This window comes from Littorina saxatilis, linkage group LG7, assembly GCF_037325665.1.
Source record: "Littorina saxatilis isolate snail1 linkage group LG7, US_GU_Lsax_2.0, whole genome shotgun sequence".
Taxonomy (NCBI): domain Eukaryota; kingdom Metazoa; phylum Mollusca; class Gastropoda; order Littorinimorpha; family Littorinidae; genus Littorina; species Littorina saxatilis.
In genome coordinates, this window is record NC_090251.1 from 4,767,091 (window position 1) to 4,785,329 (window position 18,239).

At 41.2% G+C, this 18,239-nt stretch overlaps 1 protein-coding gene and 1 long non-coding RNA gene across 9 annotated transcripts in view; one reads left to right on the forward strand and one right to left on the reverse strand.

Annotated features, from left to right (window-relative positions):
- The window catches only part of LOC138970517 (ras and EF-hand domain-containing protein homolog), a 107,712-nt gene that overhangs the window by 13,761 nt on the left and 75,712 nt on the right, over positions 1-18,239 (reverse strand). For 6 of the 8 annotated variants that reach the window (XM_070342971.1, XM_070342976.1, XM_070342970.1 and 3 more), the window contains 5 exons: positions 17,975-18,065; positions 5,830-5,925; positions 5,168-5,361; positions 4,591-4,659; positions 717-819 (listed from right to left, as the gene is read on the reverse strand). In XM_070342971.1, coding sequence (XP_070199072.1) covers positions 717-819; positions 4,591-4,659; positions 5,168-5,361; positions 5,830-5,925; positions 17,975-18,065 — 553 coding nt within the window. Of the gene's footprint in view, positions 1-716; positions 820-962; positions 1,060-4,590; positions 4,660-5,167; positions 5,362-5,829; positions 5,926-17,974; positions 18,066-18,239 lie in introns of all 8 variants that reach the window. The other 2 variants (XM_070342973.1, XM_070342977.1) reach the window with 1 other exon arrangement.
- LOC138970516 (uncharacterized) lies at positions 7,198-12,106 on the forward strand. The gene is made up of 3 exons (XR_011456976.1): positions 7,198-7,831; positions 9,265-9,428; positions 11,967-12,106. It is a non-coding gene; the product is annotated as an uncharacterized lncRNA (long non-coding RNA).

An 18,239-nucleotide genomic window follows, 5' to 3' on the forward strand; every position in this document is an offset into this window, starting at 1 on the left:
GATTAACATTTTAGCGGGTGGCATTTATTTGAGTCACGATTTATCATGTACAGGTCAAATAACCATGTATGAAGCTTGGACTTGTGTAAACTCTTCCAAGTACTGTTGCAGCCTGATGTTGATCATATAACGTGGGCGATAGTTTTTTGTCCTTTTCGGTAAAAATGTGTATGCATAATTGGGAAAAGGCGTCAATCACAGTGTACATATAGGGTTAAACACGGTAAAAAAAGCTGGAATACTCTCAACCTATAGAAAACCAAACACAAGCATTATTCTCTCCAGTATACCGCTGTGTGTACTTTATGTTCTGTTTTCGTGTTTTCTCTATTGCCAAATATTCCATGCAGCACTATCAAGAGCAGTTGCTACTGTAACATTCAATTGCGAATCCAGTAATTCGGCCACAAAATATCCTGTCGCCAAGTTGAAAAGCGTAAAGCGTTCTCCTGGCGCCAGCTCTGGTGGGCATTCCCACCTTCTTGTATGCTAGTGAGTTTTCCAAATTATCAGTTTGACCTTCTTCTTTTTTTAAAGCAGTATACCAGCCACTGGGGACCTTCTCACAGGCCAAAGAATGTTCCATGTTTGATGCCTTTTGCTCATTTTCCCAACTCCTTGCACACGAGGTAAGAAAGTTGAAGAATTAGGAATATGCTACACGAATGCAAGTCCTATGATTGCGTCATCCTCTTTGCATCTTTCGTGTTGCTTACTTCAATGGACATCGAGCGTCTGTGGGGGGAGGGGTACGCTCTGCTTGTTTCAACAGCCATGCGCAAATCGTCGTTGATATCATGCAGCTTTTTGTTCGCTTCGCTGAAAAACACACGCGTGCAGGGAACTACACTTAAAAGCGACGAGGACAAAACGTAAAAAGAACAAAAAACGTAAAAAAAGTAAACAGAAAATGATGACGTGGTAAACAAAAGGTGATGAGGTAGTACTCAGTAATTGCTTACGTCAGTGGAGAGAGTTCGTGTGTGAAGCCTAGTTTTCATGGTCCCCAAAGCCTCTCGCAGGTCATCGTTAGTGTCGATTATGGATTTGTTAGCGCCTCTACACAAAACATACACAACACGCTGCATGCACACACTGTTAGATAGACTACTCGCTGTACCTAGGCCTAACTGTAATAGATGACTTTAAAAGACTGACCCTTAACCGCAGCTAGATTTGATTATTACTTTCGTGGGTAAAATCGTGGGACCTCGTGACTTGGCGCCAAGAGTCCCTTACGAGGTCCCACGATTTCACCGACGTTTTGTTTTTTTGTTTTTTACACACAGAACACAACCAGCAGCTACACACACACTCTGTTAGATAGACTGCTGTCTGTAACTAGATCAGGCTGTAATAGATGACTGTAATAGATTGACCCTTAACCCCTCGACTCCCAAAAGAATTTAGTTAAAAAAATCATTTAAAAAAATCATAAAATACAAGGTAAAACGGCAATTACACCAAAACTGAGAAAATAGTCTCCAGGGGAGGCAATCATTTTGCTGCAATTGTCAGAATAATTATTATTTCATGATAGCAAAACACGTATTGTACCAGTCTGGGGGTTAACCACAGCTACATTTGGTTATTGCTTTGGTCGTCTAACATCACACAAAGAGTACAAGTGTAGCCTAGTTAGAGCAACGGGCCTGTTATGTTATACACTCATTTAGCTGCAGCTAAAACTGAGCATAGTAGGTAGATTGTTAACCTAAGGTAGATCTTGTTATGTTATTCACATTGTTAATTGTAGCTACACTTGATCATAGTAGGTAGATTGTTAACCTAAGGTAGATCTTGTTATGTTATTCACATTGTTAATTGTAGCTACACTTGATCATAGTAAGCAGATTGTTAACCTAAGGTAGATCTTGTTATGTTATTCACATTGTTAATTGTAGCTACACTTGATCATAGTAAGCAGATTGTTAACCTAAGGTAGATCTTGTTATGTTATTCAAATTGTTAATTGTAGCTACACTTGATCATAGTAGGCAGACTGTTAACTTCAAGTGGATCTGATTATGTTATCCACACTAGTAATTGCATCTAACATTAAGCATGTTAGGCAGACTTTCAACTTCCGGTAGATGTGATAATGTTATCCACACAATTAACTGCAGATGAATTTGATCATGTCTGGCACTGTTAACTTCATGTAGATGTTATGCAGACCATTAACTGGTGAATCTGATTTTGGCTTTCTAAGCTCATTTACATTTACAGGAGGAATGCAACTATTCAAATCCACATAATGTTGTTCTAATTCAGAATGTGAACTAACGTTTGACCTGAAACCAAGGGTCTGCATTGTAAGTAGTGTCACCCTTGTTTTAATCTGTGACGATCTAGGCGCACGAATATTGTTATAGACATTGCTCAGCTAGGTTAAGCGTTGTGTGTTTTTAGATGATTTTTTTTTTTAGACACAACTGAATAAAAGTTAAATCAAGTTTGAGAGAAACGATGTAACAAATCATGCAACATGCAAGAAGAAAATGTCAACTACAGCTGCTTTTTTCAATCACATACATCAGTAAACAAATTAATTCAATAAACATAAGATTATGAGAACTAAACCTAACGATGATAAAAGCAAATTGAAAGCAAAAAAACAACACAACAAAAACAATATTTGTTTAGGTTCTCCTCTCTGTTATGCAACAACCCAAACCATGCTGACTGCTTAGCTGAGTTATTTCTAAACTGTTGTTTAAGTCAATTGTCATAAAGAAAGTTTTCTTCATGCAAATCGACACAGGTCAAGTCAAGTGCTGCCTGTCTGTACACACGCATGAAACGCATGCCACATACGAGGATGAAAGCACATTCAGCGACGTGTAAACAAAAAGCATGCAGTCATGTTGCATGCAATGTACACCTTGGGCCGTCAAAAAATGCCAACAGAAGAAGAAATCAAACAGCACGTGCAATATGCCACACTCCAATCAGAAGTGTTCCGCTTTAGAACACATTTCTGTGACAAGTTTTGAAATGTTGAAATTGTACATAGCTCAACTGGCAAAAGTAGCACACATAGTGTTCCCTGGTGTTCAGATGAACACTTCTGAACATTGTGTTTTAATAATGTTTGCCTCTGTTGCTGGTAGAACGATGTACTAGAGTCGACCTGCCCTTGCGATCACCGCTGGAAAGCGACCACCTGCCAACAACGACCACTCCCAAAGGATCTCAGACGAGTTTTCGTGGGCGGGGATGTAGCTCAGTCGGTAGCGAGCTGGATTTGTATCCAGTTGGCCGCTGTCAGCGTGAGTTCGTCCCCACGTTCGGCGAGAGATTTATTTCTCAGAGTCAACTTTGTGTGCAGACTCTCCTCGGTGTCCGAACACCCCCCGTGTGTACACGCAAGCACAAGACCAAGTGCGCACGAAAAAAGATCCTGTAATCCATGTCAGAGTTCGGTGGGTTATAGAAACACGAAAATACCCAGCATGCTTCCTCCGAAAGCGGCGTATGGCTGCCTAGCCTAAATGGCGGGGTAAAAACGGTCATACACGTAAAATTCCACTCGTGCAAAAAACACGAGTGTACGTGGGAGTTTCAGCCCACGAACGCAGAAGAAGAAGAAGAAGAAGACGAGTTTTCGTTCTACAAAATTCACATTTCCATAGCGACAAACTGTCTATAAAGACCCCTTTTGGTCGATCCCTTGGGTGGTCGTCACAGACATGTTGGACTGTATTACGCAAAGTGTTCAAAACTTGTCACAGAAATGTGTTCAAAAGTGGAACACTTCTGGTTAGAGTGCAACAATAATATGTTGAGTCATTCAGACCTGGGCCTTGACTTTCTGGTAGGGGTTCTCCTTTTTGGCAAGACATGTGGTCTGTTGCAGAAAAGGGGAAGCAAGTCACAGCGACATTTGACTTTGCGTAAACGAGACACTTTAAAAAAAAAACGGGGAAAGAAAAAAGGACAGGTTTGGAAGATATATCGCCAAGAATGCATTGATCGTCTTCTTGTGTGGGCATTTCGGTGACAGAAGCTTTTGCAAACGACGCCTTACGATCAGTCCCCCTTCGCCCGCCCCAAACTAACATATGGCGTTTTATGCAGTAGGATTCATCAGCGTACTGATCTGTTTATCATGCTACATTCAAACGCACACAAATTCAGTTCAGAATCAATGTGAAGCTAATTAAAAAAAAAAATATACATAATCTTAGTGACATAAAGATGGACAAAGAGCTACACCCAAAAAGTCTCTGAATATAAAAGGCCTTTCCCTGGGCGCATGTGTAATAATGTGTGCGTACGTACGAGTGTGTGTCTTGTACAAGTTTGTCGGTTGTGTATTCTGACTTTCAGAGCACGCATGGATTACTATTCGAATGCGTTCTTGCGTGCGTACGCGCGCGCGTGCGTGCGTGCGTGTGTGCGTGTATGTGTGTGTGTGTGTGTGTGTGTGTGTGTGTGTGTGTGTGTGTGTGTGTGTGTGTGTGTGTGTGTGAGAGTGTGTGTATTTTCACGCGTGTATGTATATCTGTATATACAAGTATTTAAGTAGAACTACACTTACATGCATTATTGTAATTTTGTATTTGGAAGTGCAGAAGAACGACTTACTGAAGCATGTGTAACTGCCTGGTCAGGTTATCCTGCTCTCGCACATAATCCATCACTGTTTCTTTCTCCCTGCAAAATAATTACAACCAGATCAGTCAAAACTGTATAACGTAAATATGAAAGTGTGAATGTTTTGCTACAGGGAATTGGTCCCGATCATTCTGATAGGTTGCATGGACGTTAAAAACCACACACAAACAACCAACCGACCAGAAAATTGTATGACACACACGCACACACATGTATGCACATACACACTATTTACACCACTGGTATCATTTTCCAGCCAGTGCTTACTGCATACGCGCACACAGACAGACAGACAGACAGACAGACAACCAGTCTAGTCACACACACACACACACACACACACACACACACACACACACACACACACACACACACTCACACACACACACACACTCACACAAACCTGACTCCCTTTTTTGATTAAGTTGCAAGAACAGTGCATGTTCTATCACGGAAGTTTAAAAAAATAATTGTTTGTAAATAGGTGTAGAGATTTTTCAAACCAAACTATTACTATTATTTTGGCAATGAGTGAATTACTACTGACATGTCCAGTTCGTGCATCTTCTCGTTGAGCTGTTGTCTGAAGTTGGTCATCTCGCTGCGAACCAGGGCCAGGTTGGTGTGGGAATCGGTCAGCTCAGACTTGAGGGAGCGGTTCTCGGACGCGATTTCCTCCAGTCGCTTCTTCATCTCCAGCAGGTGGCTCTCCTGGGCCTGGTCAAACTTGTTAACCCCTTCCTACAAAACAAAACACGGTCTGTGAGAGAAACTTTGTCACCCCTTCCTGGAAAACAAATGCTATCCGTGAGAGTAAGGGTTCTAACAGGTGACCTCGCATCCCCAAGCAGCCACTGAAGATCCAGGATGTTTTAGAATCATTGCGCATTTAACCCGTTATGTTATTTTACCCACGCACGCACGCACGCACGCACGCACGCACGCTCTCTCACACACACACACACACACACACACACACACACACACACACACACACACACACACACACGCACACGCACACATGCAGCACGAACGCACACACATACACACACACACGCACGCACGCACGCACGTGCACACACACACACACACACACACACACACACACACACACACACACACACACACACACACAAGCGAACAAAAAATTGTGATTTTCTTCTTCATGCAACTGGATCACAGTGCATGAAAGGCAAATGACGACTTTACCTGTTGCATACGTTTCAAGTTGAGTTGCAATGTCGTCACTTCCTCGTCCAGTTGCGCGCGCAGAACGGCCTTTTCTTGTTCCAGTCTGTCTTTTTCCTGTCACCACCGAAAGAAACAAGCATGTACATAATTATGTTATCATACTGTTCCAAATACTCTCCCATAAATAAAACATTATATTTCACCTTGACCGACATTCGCTCGTTTGAAGGTCATTCTATACAGAAGATAATAAGTCGTGCAAGGCGAAATTACTACATTTAGTCAAGCTGTGGAACTCACAGAATGAAACGGAACGCAATGCAATTTTTCAGCAAGACCGTATACTCGTAGCATCGTCAGTCCACCGCTCGTGGCAAAGGCAGTGAAATTGACAAGAAGAGCGGGGTAGTAGTTGCGCTGAGAAGGATAGCACGCTTTTCTGTACCTCTCTTCGTTTTAACTTTCTGAGCGTGTTTTTAATCCAAACATATCATATCTATATGTTTTTGGAATCAGGAACCGACAAGGAATAAGATGAAAGTGTTTTTAAATTGATTTCGAAAATTTAATTTTTATCATAATTTTTATATTTTTAATTTTCAGAGCTTGTTTTTAATCCAAATATAACATATTTATATGTTTTTGGAATCAGAAAATGATGGATCGTTTCATGAAAAAAATATTTTTTTTTACAATTTTCAGATTTTTAATGACCAAAGTCATACATTAATTTTTAAGCCACCAAGCTGAAATGCAATACCAAAGTCAGGCCTTCGTCGAAGATTTCTTGGCCAAAATGTCAATCAATTTGATTGAAAAATGAGGGTGTGACAGTGCCGCCTCAACTTTTACAAAAAGCCGGATATGACGTCATCAAAGGTATTTATCGAAAAAAAGAAAACAATGTCCGGGACTCTTATGTAAAATTTCATAAAGATCGGTTCAGTAGTTTGGTCTGAATCGCTCTACACACACACACGCACAGACAGACAGACACACACACACACACACACACATACACCACGACCCTCGTCTCGATTCCCCCTCTATGTTAAAACATTTAGTCAAAACTTGACTAAATGTAAAAACGAAAGGCTCCCTGACCTCTAACTTAACCTAATGGTTTTAGAAACAGTTCTATGTCAAATACTTTTCAATAACTAGATTTGCTGGGGAGACGAAGGGTTAAGATCAGAAAACACGATTGGAGATCATTAAAATATTTTGAAATTTAAAAATAAATCAAATGTGAGTGTGAGCAAAGAAAGTAAAGTGTCCCCGTCACCCCGTGACCCGTGACCCCGTGACCCCGTCACCCTGTCACCCAAACCCAACGAGAAAACGCTGGCATCAAAACGCAAATGAATCCAAATTGAAAGTTCGTCTTTAAAGGAAAAGTCCAAGGTTTTTAAATATCCCCCAAAACTTGAAAATCGAATGCCAAATGTTACAAACATCTCTGGAAAAATATTTTAAAAATTGAAAAAAAATTGTTGTTGTTGTAGTTGCAGATTTAGTGTTGCGGGGCTAACCAAGACAAGTCGCCTGGGGTCAAGTAGTGGTCACGTGATTTTTGGTACACTGTGACGTTGGTACACTGTGACGTCACAAGTTATTGTGTTGATTCTACCACTAGTACCAGCTTGATTTTCACACAGAAAAGTCACCACTGTATGCCCGAAAAGAATGCCTCGGTGGAGGGCAGCCGCAAACTGCAACAACTCGTCAATGTTCCCAGGCATTTCATAGCACACTTTCCCTCACAAAACTCTGAGTCTCTTGTGGAAATGGAAGAGATGTGTGCAGCACAAGCGTGCAGATTTCAAAGTGTCGGGCACTTTCTGGACACAGATTTCGCAATTTTTCTGCAGCACAAATGTTTTGACCACTGGCAGTGTCTTCCCTTCATAAAAGTCCGGAAAGGGGAGTATTACGCGAGGCTGGTACAGTCGACGAGCCATCGAAACTCCGAGGCGACATACGAACAGCGGATTATCTCACAAGAAGGAATGCGTTGAAGGTCAGAGTACATGCTTTTATTTTCATGCATACACGTAAACATTGTTTTGCTGCGCAGCGAATACGAATTGGTGCAGAACAGTGTGTCTGGATCCAGCTGATATTCGCTGGAGTACAGATGCGCCACAGGCTAGATCTACAAAGTTACAGAACGGTCTGAGCTGAGCTAAGAGCAAGAGTAACAAGTCGCGTAAGGCGAAAATACAATATTTAGTCAAGTAGCTGCCATTTTTCAGCAAGACCGTATACTCGTAGCATCGTCAGTCCACCGCTCATGGCAAAGGCAGTGAAATTGACAAGAAGAGCGGGGTAGTAGTTGCGCTAAGAAGGATAGCACGCTTTTCTGTACCTCTCTTTGTTTTAACTTTCTGAGCGTGTTTTTAATCCAAACATATCATATCTATATGTTTTTGGAATCAGGAACCGACAAGGAATAAGCTGAAAGTGTTTTTAAATTGATTTGGACAATTTAATTTTGATAATAATTTTTATATATTTAATTTTCAGAGCTTGTTTTTAATCCAAATATAACATATTTATATGTTTTTGGAATCAGCAAATGATGGAGAATAAGATAAACGTAAATTTGGATCGTTTTATAAATATTTATTTTTTTTTACAATTTTCCGATTTTTAATGACCAAAGTCATTAATTAATTTTTAAGCCACCAAGCTGAAATGCAATACCAAACCCCGGGCTTCATCGAAGATTACTTGACCAAAATTTGAACCAATTTGGTTGAAAAATGAGGGCGTGACAGTGCCGCCTCAACTTTCACGAAAAGCCGGATATGACGTCATCAAAGACATTTATCAAAAAAATGAAAAAAACGTTCGGGGATTTCATACCCAGGAACTCTCATGTCAAATTTCATAAAGATCGGTCCAGTAGTTTAGTCTGAATCGCTCTACACACACACACAGACACACACACACACACACACACACACACACACACACGCACATACACCACGACCCTCGTTTCGATTCCCCCTCGATGTTAAAATATTTAGTCAAAACTTGACTAAATATAAAAAGTAGTCAGGGTTGTGGACACGTAAGACAATGCGTGTGTCACGTTATCTATTCTATTCAGTCGCAAACTGTCCCCTGATATCAATTCATGAAATTGGCAGCGTTTGCTGGAATCATGGCTTAATGCTATTTTTACCAGATCTAAACTTTTGGTGGATGTGCAACCGGTAAGATAAACAGACACCTGCATGCTATAGACAAGAAGATTACGAATTGTGCAGGGAATTAATCTTTTTGCATTGACTGAGAGACGCAAAACCAGTCTAATTGCTACAACATGGATACACATCCAGACGACTTCCGGAGGGTGTCTAAATGTTCAATGTACTGTATAGATCGGAAGCATACTTTCGAATTGATTTATACTCACACTCATTTTCTCTCTTCTTTTACTTCCAGACCTTTCATCATCACTCACGGCCACTGGTCGGAACAGGTCACTAGACACTGACACCGTGACCATTCCAGATTTCCCCGTTCTCCGTGATCACAACGCAACTGTTGACCAGTCCTGTTCCTACCGTCCAGAATCACCACAGGAGAAAACCAACGTGCCATTCATCGTAAGATTTTTGTTTTGTTTTGAAAATTAGTGCCTTATTCTAGCTTTGCAAAAAAACGAGAAAGTGTCTTTGACAGATACCATCCAAATAATACATTATGAAAACAAGTACAAGTTCATTAATGTTAATCGTTTATGCTTTCTGTGCTGAGCGACATATGGATTGAATTTCTTTCGTAACTCACCTCCCGTCAACCTGCAAAACTATATCTGTCGAAGTAGTTTCAAATAAAGTCAGTATGCTTCCGAATAAGACATATAAACAAGAAGGGCAAAGCCCATACGACTCACATGCTTTACACATTTTTCCTACCAAAATACATGTGACCTTGACCCAAGGTCAAGGTCATCCAAGGTCATGCAACACAAAGCTGTTAATTCAAGACATAGGAAGTACAATGGTGCTTATTGGCTCTTTCTACCATGAGATATGGTCACTTTTAGTGGTTCACTACCTTATTTTGGTCACATTTCATAAGGGTCAAAGTGACCTTGACCTTGATCATATGTGACCAAATGTGTCTCATGATGAAAGCATAACATGTGCCCCACATAATTTTTAAGTTTGAAACAGTTATCTTCCATAGTTCAGGGTCAAGGTCACTTCAAAATATGTATACAATCCAACTTTGAAGAGCTCCTGTGACCTTGACCTTGAAGCAAGGTAAACCAAACTGGTATCAAAAGATGGGGCTTACTTTGCCCTATATATCATATATAGGTGAGGTATTCAATCTCAAAAACTTCAGAGAAAATGGGAAAAATGTGAAAAATAGCTGTTTTTTAGGCAACATTTATGGCCCCTGCGACCTTGACCTTGAAGCAAGGTCAAGATGCTATGTATGTTTTTTGGGGCCTTGTCATCATACACCATCTTGCCAAATTTGGTACTGATAGACTGAATAGTGTCCAAGAAATATCCAACGTTAAAGTTTTCCGGACGTCCGGACGGACGGACGGACGGACGACTCGGGTGAGTACATAGACTCACTTTTGCTTCGCATGTGAGTCAAAAAGGGTATTTTCTGAAATGTTTAATTATAGACCAAAACAAAACATTCACGAGTATGTTGTTGACCTGATGGTCTTTATGGTAAACAGCAAGAGTTGCATGTTCAAGAAGTTTAAGCAGTACATTTGAAAGAGCAAGGTAATTTAAGGTGGTATAATTTTAATGGTAGGTTCCACTGTGAGGCGACATGGAGGGTATCTTTGACGGACTCATTCAACATTCATACCCATGCACATCACCTCAAACACATAAGCTTTGTTCTTGAGTCAAATTTATTGGCTTCATAAATTTATATTGTGAATTTTTGTCCGTTTGCAGATTGGCTTATCTATGATTTTTTTCGAAAATATCTTGCGATCTACGTACGCATAATGTAACACATGAAGAAGAACATAAACAGTTCGTCAAAAGGAATCTAATTTCAACCCATGTGCCATCCTTATTGTTAATTTTTTCTTCATAAAGACTACTTGAAATAAACAAAATGTTTAACCATTTCAAGGCCTCTGAACACGTTTAAAAAAAATGCAGGTCTTTGCTCACTATATCAGATCTGCCAAGGCTCAGTTTACACAGGTAAAATCATCTGTCGACTTGAACACATACCAATAATCAACAGCCTCACTGTTTCTTGGAGCTGGATTTTGTGTGTGGAATGAATCACACATGTGGCGTTTTAGAATATAATTCATAGAAGATGTACATTCTTGCAAAAAGGCTTAAATTTAATAATTAGGTCTTCGTGATGTTCTTTTAAAGTAACTAACATGTGTTCCCTTTGCCGGACCTCTGAACCAGTTTTGTGAATATGCAGGTTAAACTCGTGCTTTTTCTGTGTTATCAGTGTATTTCTCATCCAGGCATGGATGCCTCCTCTTAAATGGACAGCCCTTCGACAGCCCTTCCCGTGTAAACGATTGGGTTCAAAATCTCAAATCTTACCAGGCTTTTACATGGGATGTGGCCATCCTTCCGTTTTGAAAAATACCAGAACTCAACACTCTGTAACAGTATGGGTACTCTCTTTGCGAATGTAGAATTTTATGAATTATTTTCTTAAACGCCACACGTGTAAAACATTCCCTAAAAAATCCAGCTCCAAAAACCAGTCAGGATGTTTATTCCTGGTATATGTTCAAGTCAAGAGATTTTTTTTCCATGTAAAAGTCTTCGCAGATCTGTGTAGTGAGCAATCCTGTTTTGAAAAAGGACGTGCCTTTATGCCTGTATAGACGGTTTGATTGTTGAGATACCTGGTGGCAATGACCGCACGGGTGGCAAGAGGTAGTAATGCACAGATGACAAAAAACCGACCTGCATTTAAACAAAAGTTAGGAGGCCTTGATAGGGGGAAACATTTTGTTAATTTCCAGAATCTTTATGAAGAAATAATGAACGAGAAGAAAGTCTGGTCTTGAAGTAAATGCAAATTAAACTATGTATACTTTTGACAAACTTTTCTGTTCTTATTCACATGTTAAAATGTGTGCAGAGATCGTTAGTTACTTCCCCAAAACCATGTTTCAGGCAACAGGCAAACGGAAAATACTGGACACAAGCTATGCTGACCGGCTCATGGACTGACTACCTGATGCTGGAGTACACCAACAGTGGAAAAAGTCTGGAACAAAATGTTGCAGAATGTGAACCATGTACCGGACCACGTGACAACTCAGTATCTTCAAACCACGCAGGAATCTGTTCAACCAAAGATACTAGTTCAACACAGTCACACGATTTGTAAAAGTATATTTCAGCCTTCTGTAGCTCAGGGAGTTTGAACCCCACTCTTCATCCGTTTGGGAAAGTATTTCTGATTGTTTTGACTGCACAGGTTGGTAATGGTACTCTGATGCTTCTGCCTAGAAACCCCACTCGCTAGCGCACCAGCTGCCTGTTATGGGTAAGCGACGTGCCTGTATTTCCTGCAAAGCAAGACAGAATAAAACAGCAGCTTAGTTTGAGCTTTTAAGACATTCGTACCAGAGAAAACGTGTACGTGTTTGTTTGGAGAGGGTGGATAGAATCATAAGACACGCTGTGTCTATGTGACGTAGAGCAGGTTTTCAAATTCATGCTGAAGCACTGTGTGATCGCTATTTTTTTGGCATATCTTACCTTGATTTCAGATAGACTGGGAACCGAAATGAGGATGTTTACATGAATAAACTATGCTGATATGTATGTGTTTAGAAATAAAGAATAGTTTTAATGATATATGATGGTGTGGTTTTTTTTAACCCAATGTGATATTTTCGTATTTGAAAACAAATTGTACACTCTGTTGTCAATTTTACTTTCAGTTTCAGATAAATAAATCTATCATAATGGAAATCATCTGTTTGTGTTGTGTTACTTACCCATTTTGATCAATGTTGAGTCGTCCATATTCCTGTGTGTACGCATAGTATGCAGTTTGAAGGTAGTATATGTCCGAGCAAACATAGGAGGATGTGTTGTTAGGGTGTCTATCTCCTCATCCAGGTTTTCCAGATATTTGAATTTCGTTCCCTCTTGGAGTTTCTGCACTGACACCTGATAAGCAAAATACACGTATCACTCTGTGATCATGGCAAAATGCATCATCTGTATGCCCCGTTCAAAAATTACCTTGAGATTCTAAGGTATACACATAAATTGCAGTGGATCACAAAAACAACACGAACAGTATATATTCAGTTTAAAAATTCATGCAATGAGAGTCAATAACCCGATTTAACCCCAGGTAGATTCAGGGTCCCACTGACTGAATCTCATATGGTTGCTTTTTGGCACACACCACACATTTTTAATGGGACTGTGAGGTTTTGTTAATACAGTAAAATATATAGTAGCAACGTACTGTCTGTTCAGTGTTCGTGACGTTTGAGAATACCGATCTATGCACTAACGCATTGTCTTTTTGTAGTGTGACTGTCCGATATTGCGTACTCCTAAAAATCAATAATCAAAAAGTTTGAACTGCTGTAATCGTGTTTCAGCATATGTCTGACACTGACAGTGCTTATTTGCTTCCAAAACGGCTTGCGATATCACGCCATCAGCGTTTCGCCACTGCTCAGAAAATCTTATGATTTCAGATCTAGTTTGAGATCGGAAATCACGTGTGCTCGTTTAAAAAAAAACCAAATTCATCTATTACTTCCCTTTGACCGTTTCGCAAGAAAAATGTCAGGATCACTATTAGATCTAGTATTAGCACATGAAAGCAGCCCACCGCCATTTCAAAAAAGTTTCACTGTTTAGTGGTGTCGATGTCATGTAGTGTCTTACTGTCGCAAATAAAAATACCAGGATAATTGCAGTTTTGTCCGCAAGAAACAGGCTTTGCGCAATGTTAACTTGATGTCTACATGTTTCGTTGTGTGACTGAAGAATTACTCAGAAAGAGAAAATAAGGATAGTCGCGTGTGAACATCACTGTGGAAGCATTTATTCTAAACTGGGCAGTTCAAGGACGAAATCCTTGATTAAAGATAGGAAAATAAACAACACCAGATGCCTGAAATAATAGCATAAATCCATAATCTTTACATGCTTACAGATCTGTGGAAGCACATCAACTGATCTGTGAAAAACACACCTGACTTCGATCTAGCATGCACGAGGTAGCGACTACGGACTAGTGTTTCAACATCACAACAAAGAGAATCACATACCATTTCGTACGCTGGCTCTGTTTCAAGCAGTTCCTTGTGGCCTCGCCAGCATTTTGACGACGAAGAGGCTCAAACGGGCACGCTAAAACCTCAGGCTGGCTGAAAACCGGTCCGTATTCCACTTGTCTTCCTCACTGCTTGAGCCGGCCATGTTTGTTGTTCAAGGCTCGTGACGTAGCACACGTATGTGCACAAGGTCATGAGCCAAGACTGCGCGCGCGATGGAACGATTCAGAACAACCAAAAACGAGTCAAAGTATACTTTTTGGATTTCTGTCTTCATTTTTACACACGCATTTGTGGTTGATGAATTAAGAGGGTCAACGTATCAAAAGTGACCCTAAACCTTGGACTTTTCCTTTAAAATGTTCCCTTTAAATATTGCATTACGGCAGGGCTGGATCTAGATGGGAAGGGGGGAGGGGGGGTCCTGGATTCCGGAAGCCTCCGCCTCCCCCCTCCCCCCTTACTTGGAAAATGTCCCTCTTCCTCGCTAGGAGGGACGCAGACCACCCCAATTTTCACACGCACACACACACACACACACGCACACACAATTACACAAATACAAACACACATACGCACACGTAGACGTACACACACATACACATACACACACACACACACACATACACACACATAAACAAATACACACACACATACACAAATACACACACACACACACACACACACACGCACACGCACACACACATTCACACACACACACACACACACGCGCACGCACACACACGCACGCACACACACGCACGCACACACACGCACACACATTCACACACACACACACACACACACACACACACACGGCGCACACGCACACGCACACGCACACGCACACACACACAAACACAAACACACACACACATACACAAACACACACACACAAACACACACACACGTTATTATTTCACACCTTCAACGCCTACGCAGCGTTAGGCAGAGGGAGGTTAGGAGGGGGGGGGGGGTAATTAGACTGGGCAAAATTTAAATCAAGTAAAGTATGGGAGGGGGAGGGGGGGGGGCGGCATTCATGAGGAGAAAAAATAAAGGTGTGGAAGGGAGCGGGTGGCTTCAGTAAATGTGATGACATCGGTGTAGACGACATGTGTGCGAGTGTGTCCAGTACATGTCTGACTTTGTTAACTTTGTTCACATGCAATGCGCATGAGTCACTTGCACACGACGTGTCGCAAAAAGCGAAAGGAGATTGCTCAACCCACGCAAGCCACCACCACATTATTGTCAGCAGAGACTACGGTGTCAGCTGTGCAAAAACCATACATCAAGTACATATCTTTATGAACGCAGTCACGGTTGCTTATTTCTGAATACGCTGACTGACTTTGGAAGGCGCGAGTGATTTATCGATTTAAACACTCTTTGCTAGGTCAGCAGTAGATTCATGCCTCTGAACAAATTGTTGCATTAAAGAACATAGCAAGGCCTAATAACACACACAATGATATTTCTCATTGTATTGTATTGCATTGCAATGTATTGTATTGCATTGCATTTTATCGCATTGTATCGCATCGCATCGTATTGTATTGTATTGTATTGTATTGTATTGTATTGTATTGTATTGTATTGTATTGTATTGTATTGTACTATACGGTCTTGTCTTGTCTTGTCTTGTCTTGTCTTGTCTTGAATAAAGACCTTGTCCGTCAAGGTTCTTGTGCACAATTGTTGCTGCTGGCAGGCATGCACATTTGCGTCAATAGCAGTATCATGGAAGGTCATATGAATGCTTTATTCACGTGTAGAGTGCATCCCTCTTTATCGGATTGACTTCTGATGGACTCTAACCTGAATGCATGCTAAGCTGCAGATCGTTTCCACACATTATTGTCGTATCTTTTTTTCTTTCTTTCTTTTAGCATTGATGTTTTTTCGGACCTACCCACTTTCAAAATTAACATATCTTGGCAACAGGTCGTTTCCACACCTTATTTCCTTATTTTCTTATTTCTTTTTTCTTTTCTTTCAGCATGTCTGTTTTTTTGGACCTACCTAGTTTCAAAATTAACATCTTTTGGCAACTGGTTTAACTATGCAATGTATGCATAAGTCGGTGACTCAGCCGGGCTAATCTAGCAGTCAAATGACCGTCAATAAGTCGTTATACACAGCAATTAGCTATTCATTGTGATAGGCGTTTTATTAACCGATGACACACACGGCGCTCCATACGACAACAGTTTGAACAAGGCCTGCCATAGTACCATCGGGTGGAGGTGATTCATGCTTCAAATATGTGTCCGCCAGGGCTGCGCTGCCTGCTACTTTCGTCATTACACAACAATGGCTGACTTTATTGAAAAATGTGGCCAGCTGTTGCCTCCGACTTCCCTACTTTATGTTGCGACCTGTGAGATCAGCTTCTGTTGGACTGGTGAAGGAGGCGGGGGGGGGGGGGGGGGGGGGGGGCTAGAAATGCAAACGGTCGAGGGATCGATAGTACATAGCTGTGAGCGTGACTTACATGGATGTGTACTAGTAACACCTAGGCCTACATTGCTTTCACCTGCATATTTACCTTCGGCAGTATCATAACGATCACTTTTTTCTTTTCTTTTTTCTCCTCTGTAGATTCTTCTGTTTTTATTTAGTTCCCCATCCCCATTTCCACGATTTGTTCTGCTGTGGGTTTTTTGTGTTAGGTCTACCATTAGGAAAATGTGTGCAATTTAGTATTGTTTTCGTCACGTAAAACAAGCTTTTGCTTTCAGACTGCGTGTCCTAGTTGTATAGTTTCATGTTGCATGTGAGGAATTTTGAACATTTTGTACAAACCAACGATAACTTTTGACAATTCAATTTCTATCATAGCCAACAATTTCTCGTACACTTCACCGTAAGTTCAAAGTCCGGTCTACAAAGCGTACATACCTGGATGCATGGGTAGTTAAAGTGATGACTGTTTGTGTACATTTTATTTTGTCCAGACAAATCTTTGAAAATAAATCATAAAATAACTTCAAGGCTTTGGGCTCGTTACAGCAGTATAAAACCACCAAAGAGGTGACTGGTTTTAAGTAGGTTTCATATCAATACTCACAGACAGAATGATCGAGCGGGACGGAAAACAATCGACATCAAATGAAAACAATATCCGTGTCAACAATGTTAAAAACAGCCAGAGAAACACTGGTCGATGCGTGGGCATTAGAAGAGGTGCTGTTAATCTATTCGTCTTTGGAGGTTTATATCTACCTGGTTACCTGTTGCATGCCTCTCTCCTTCACTTTCTGCGGTCGTTGTCCATCACTCCTACATTCTGCCTGATTTCTGTCCGTCTTTTTGTCTGTCTGTCTGCCTGCCTGTCTGTCTGTCACTCTCTTTTTACTCTCTCTCTCTCTCTCTCTCTCTCTCTCTCTCCAACTCGCTCGCTCTCTCTCTCTCTATCTCTCTCTCTCTCTCTCTCTCTCTCTCTCTCTCTTTCTTCCTCTCTTTGTCTCGCTCGCTCTCTCTTTCTCTTTCTCTCTCTATCTTTCTCCAACTCACTCACTCTCTCTCTCTCACTCTCTCTCTCACTCTCTCCCTCTCTCTCTCTCTCTCTCTCTCTCTCTCTCTCCAACTCTCTCTCTCTCTAACTCGCTCCCTCTTTCTCTCTCTATCACTCTCTCTCTCTATCTCTCTCCAACTCGCTCCCTCTCTCTCTCTCTCTCTCTCTCCAACTCGCTCCCTCTCTCTCTCTCACTCTCTCTCTCTCTCTCGCTCTCTCACTCTCTCTCTCTCTCTCTCTCTCTCACACACTCTCTCTCTCTCGCTCTCTCACTCTCTCTCTCTCACTCTCTCTCTCTCTCTCTCACTCTCTCTCTCTCGCTCCCTCTCTCCAGCCTCCTAGCGGCCTACCTGTTTTCGGACTCGCTCCTCCACTTTCTGCATCTGCTGTTCCATCTCATCCTCCAGCTGACGCAGATGTTTGTCATGCTGTTCCTTCTCTCTACAGACATACGCAGCACACAGATTCACCCACAGTCATCAACTAGAAAGAGCAAAAAGCTCTGGAAAAGTCCAACCCTCGACATACCCCCCAAACACATAGAGATTGCAAAGATACATTTGGAATTGTGGAGTAGTCGTTTCGTCAACAAACACAACAACGTACAGGTTCACT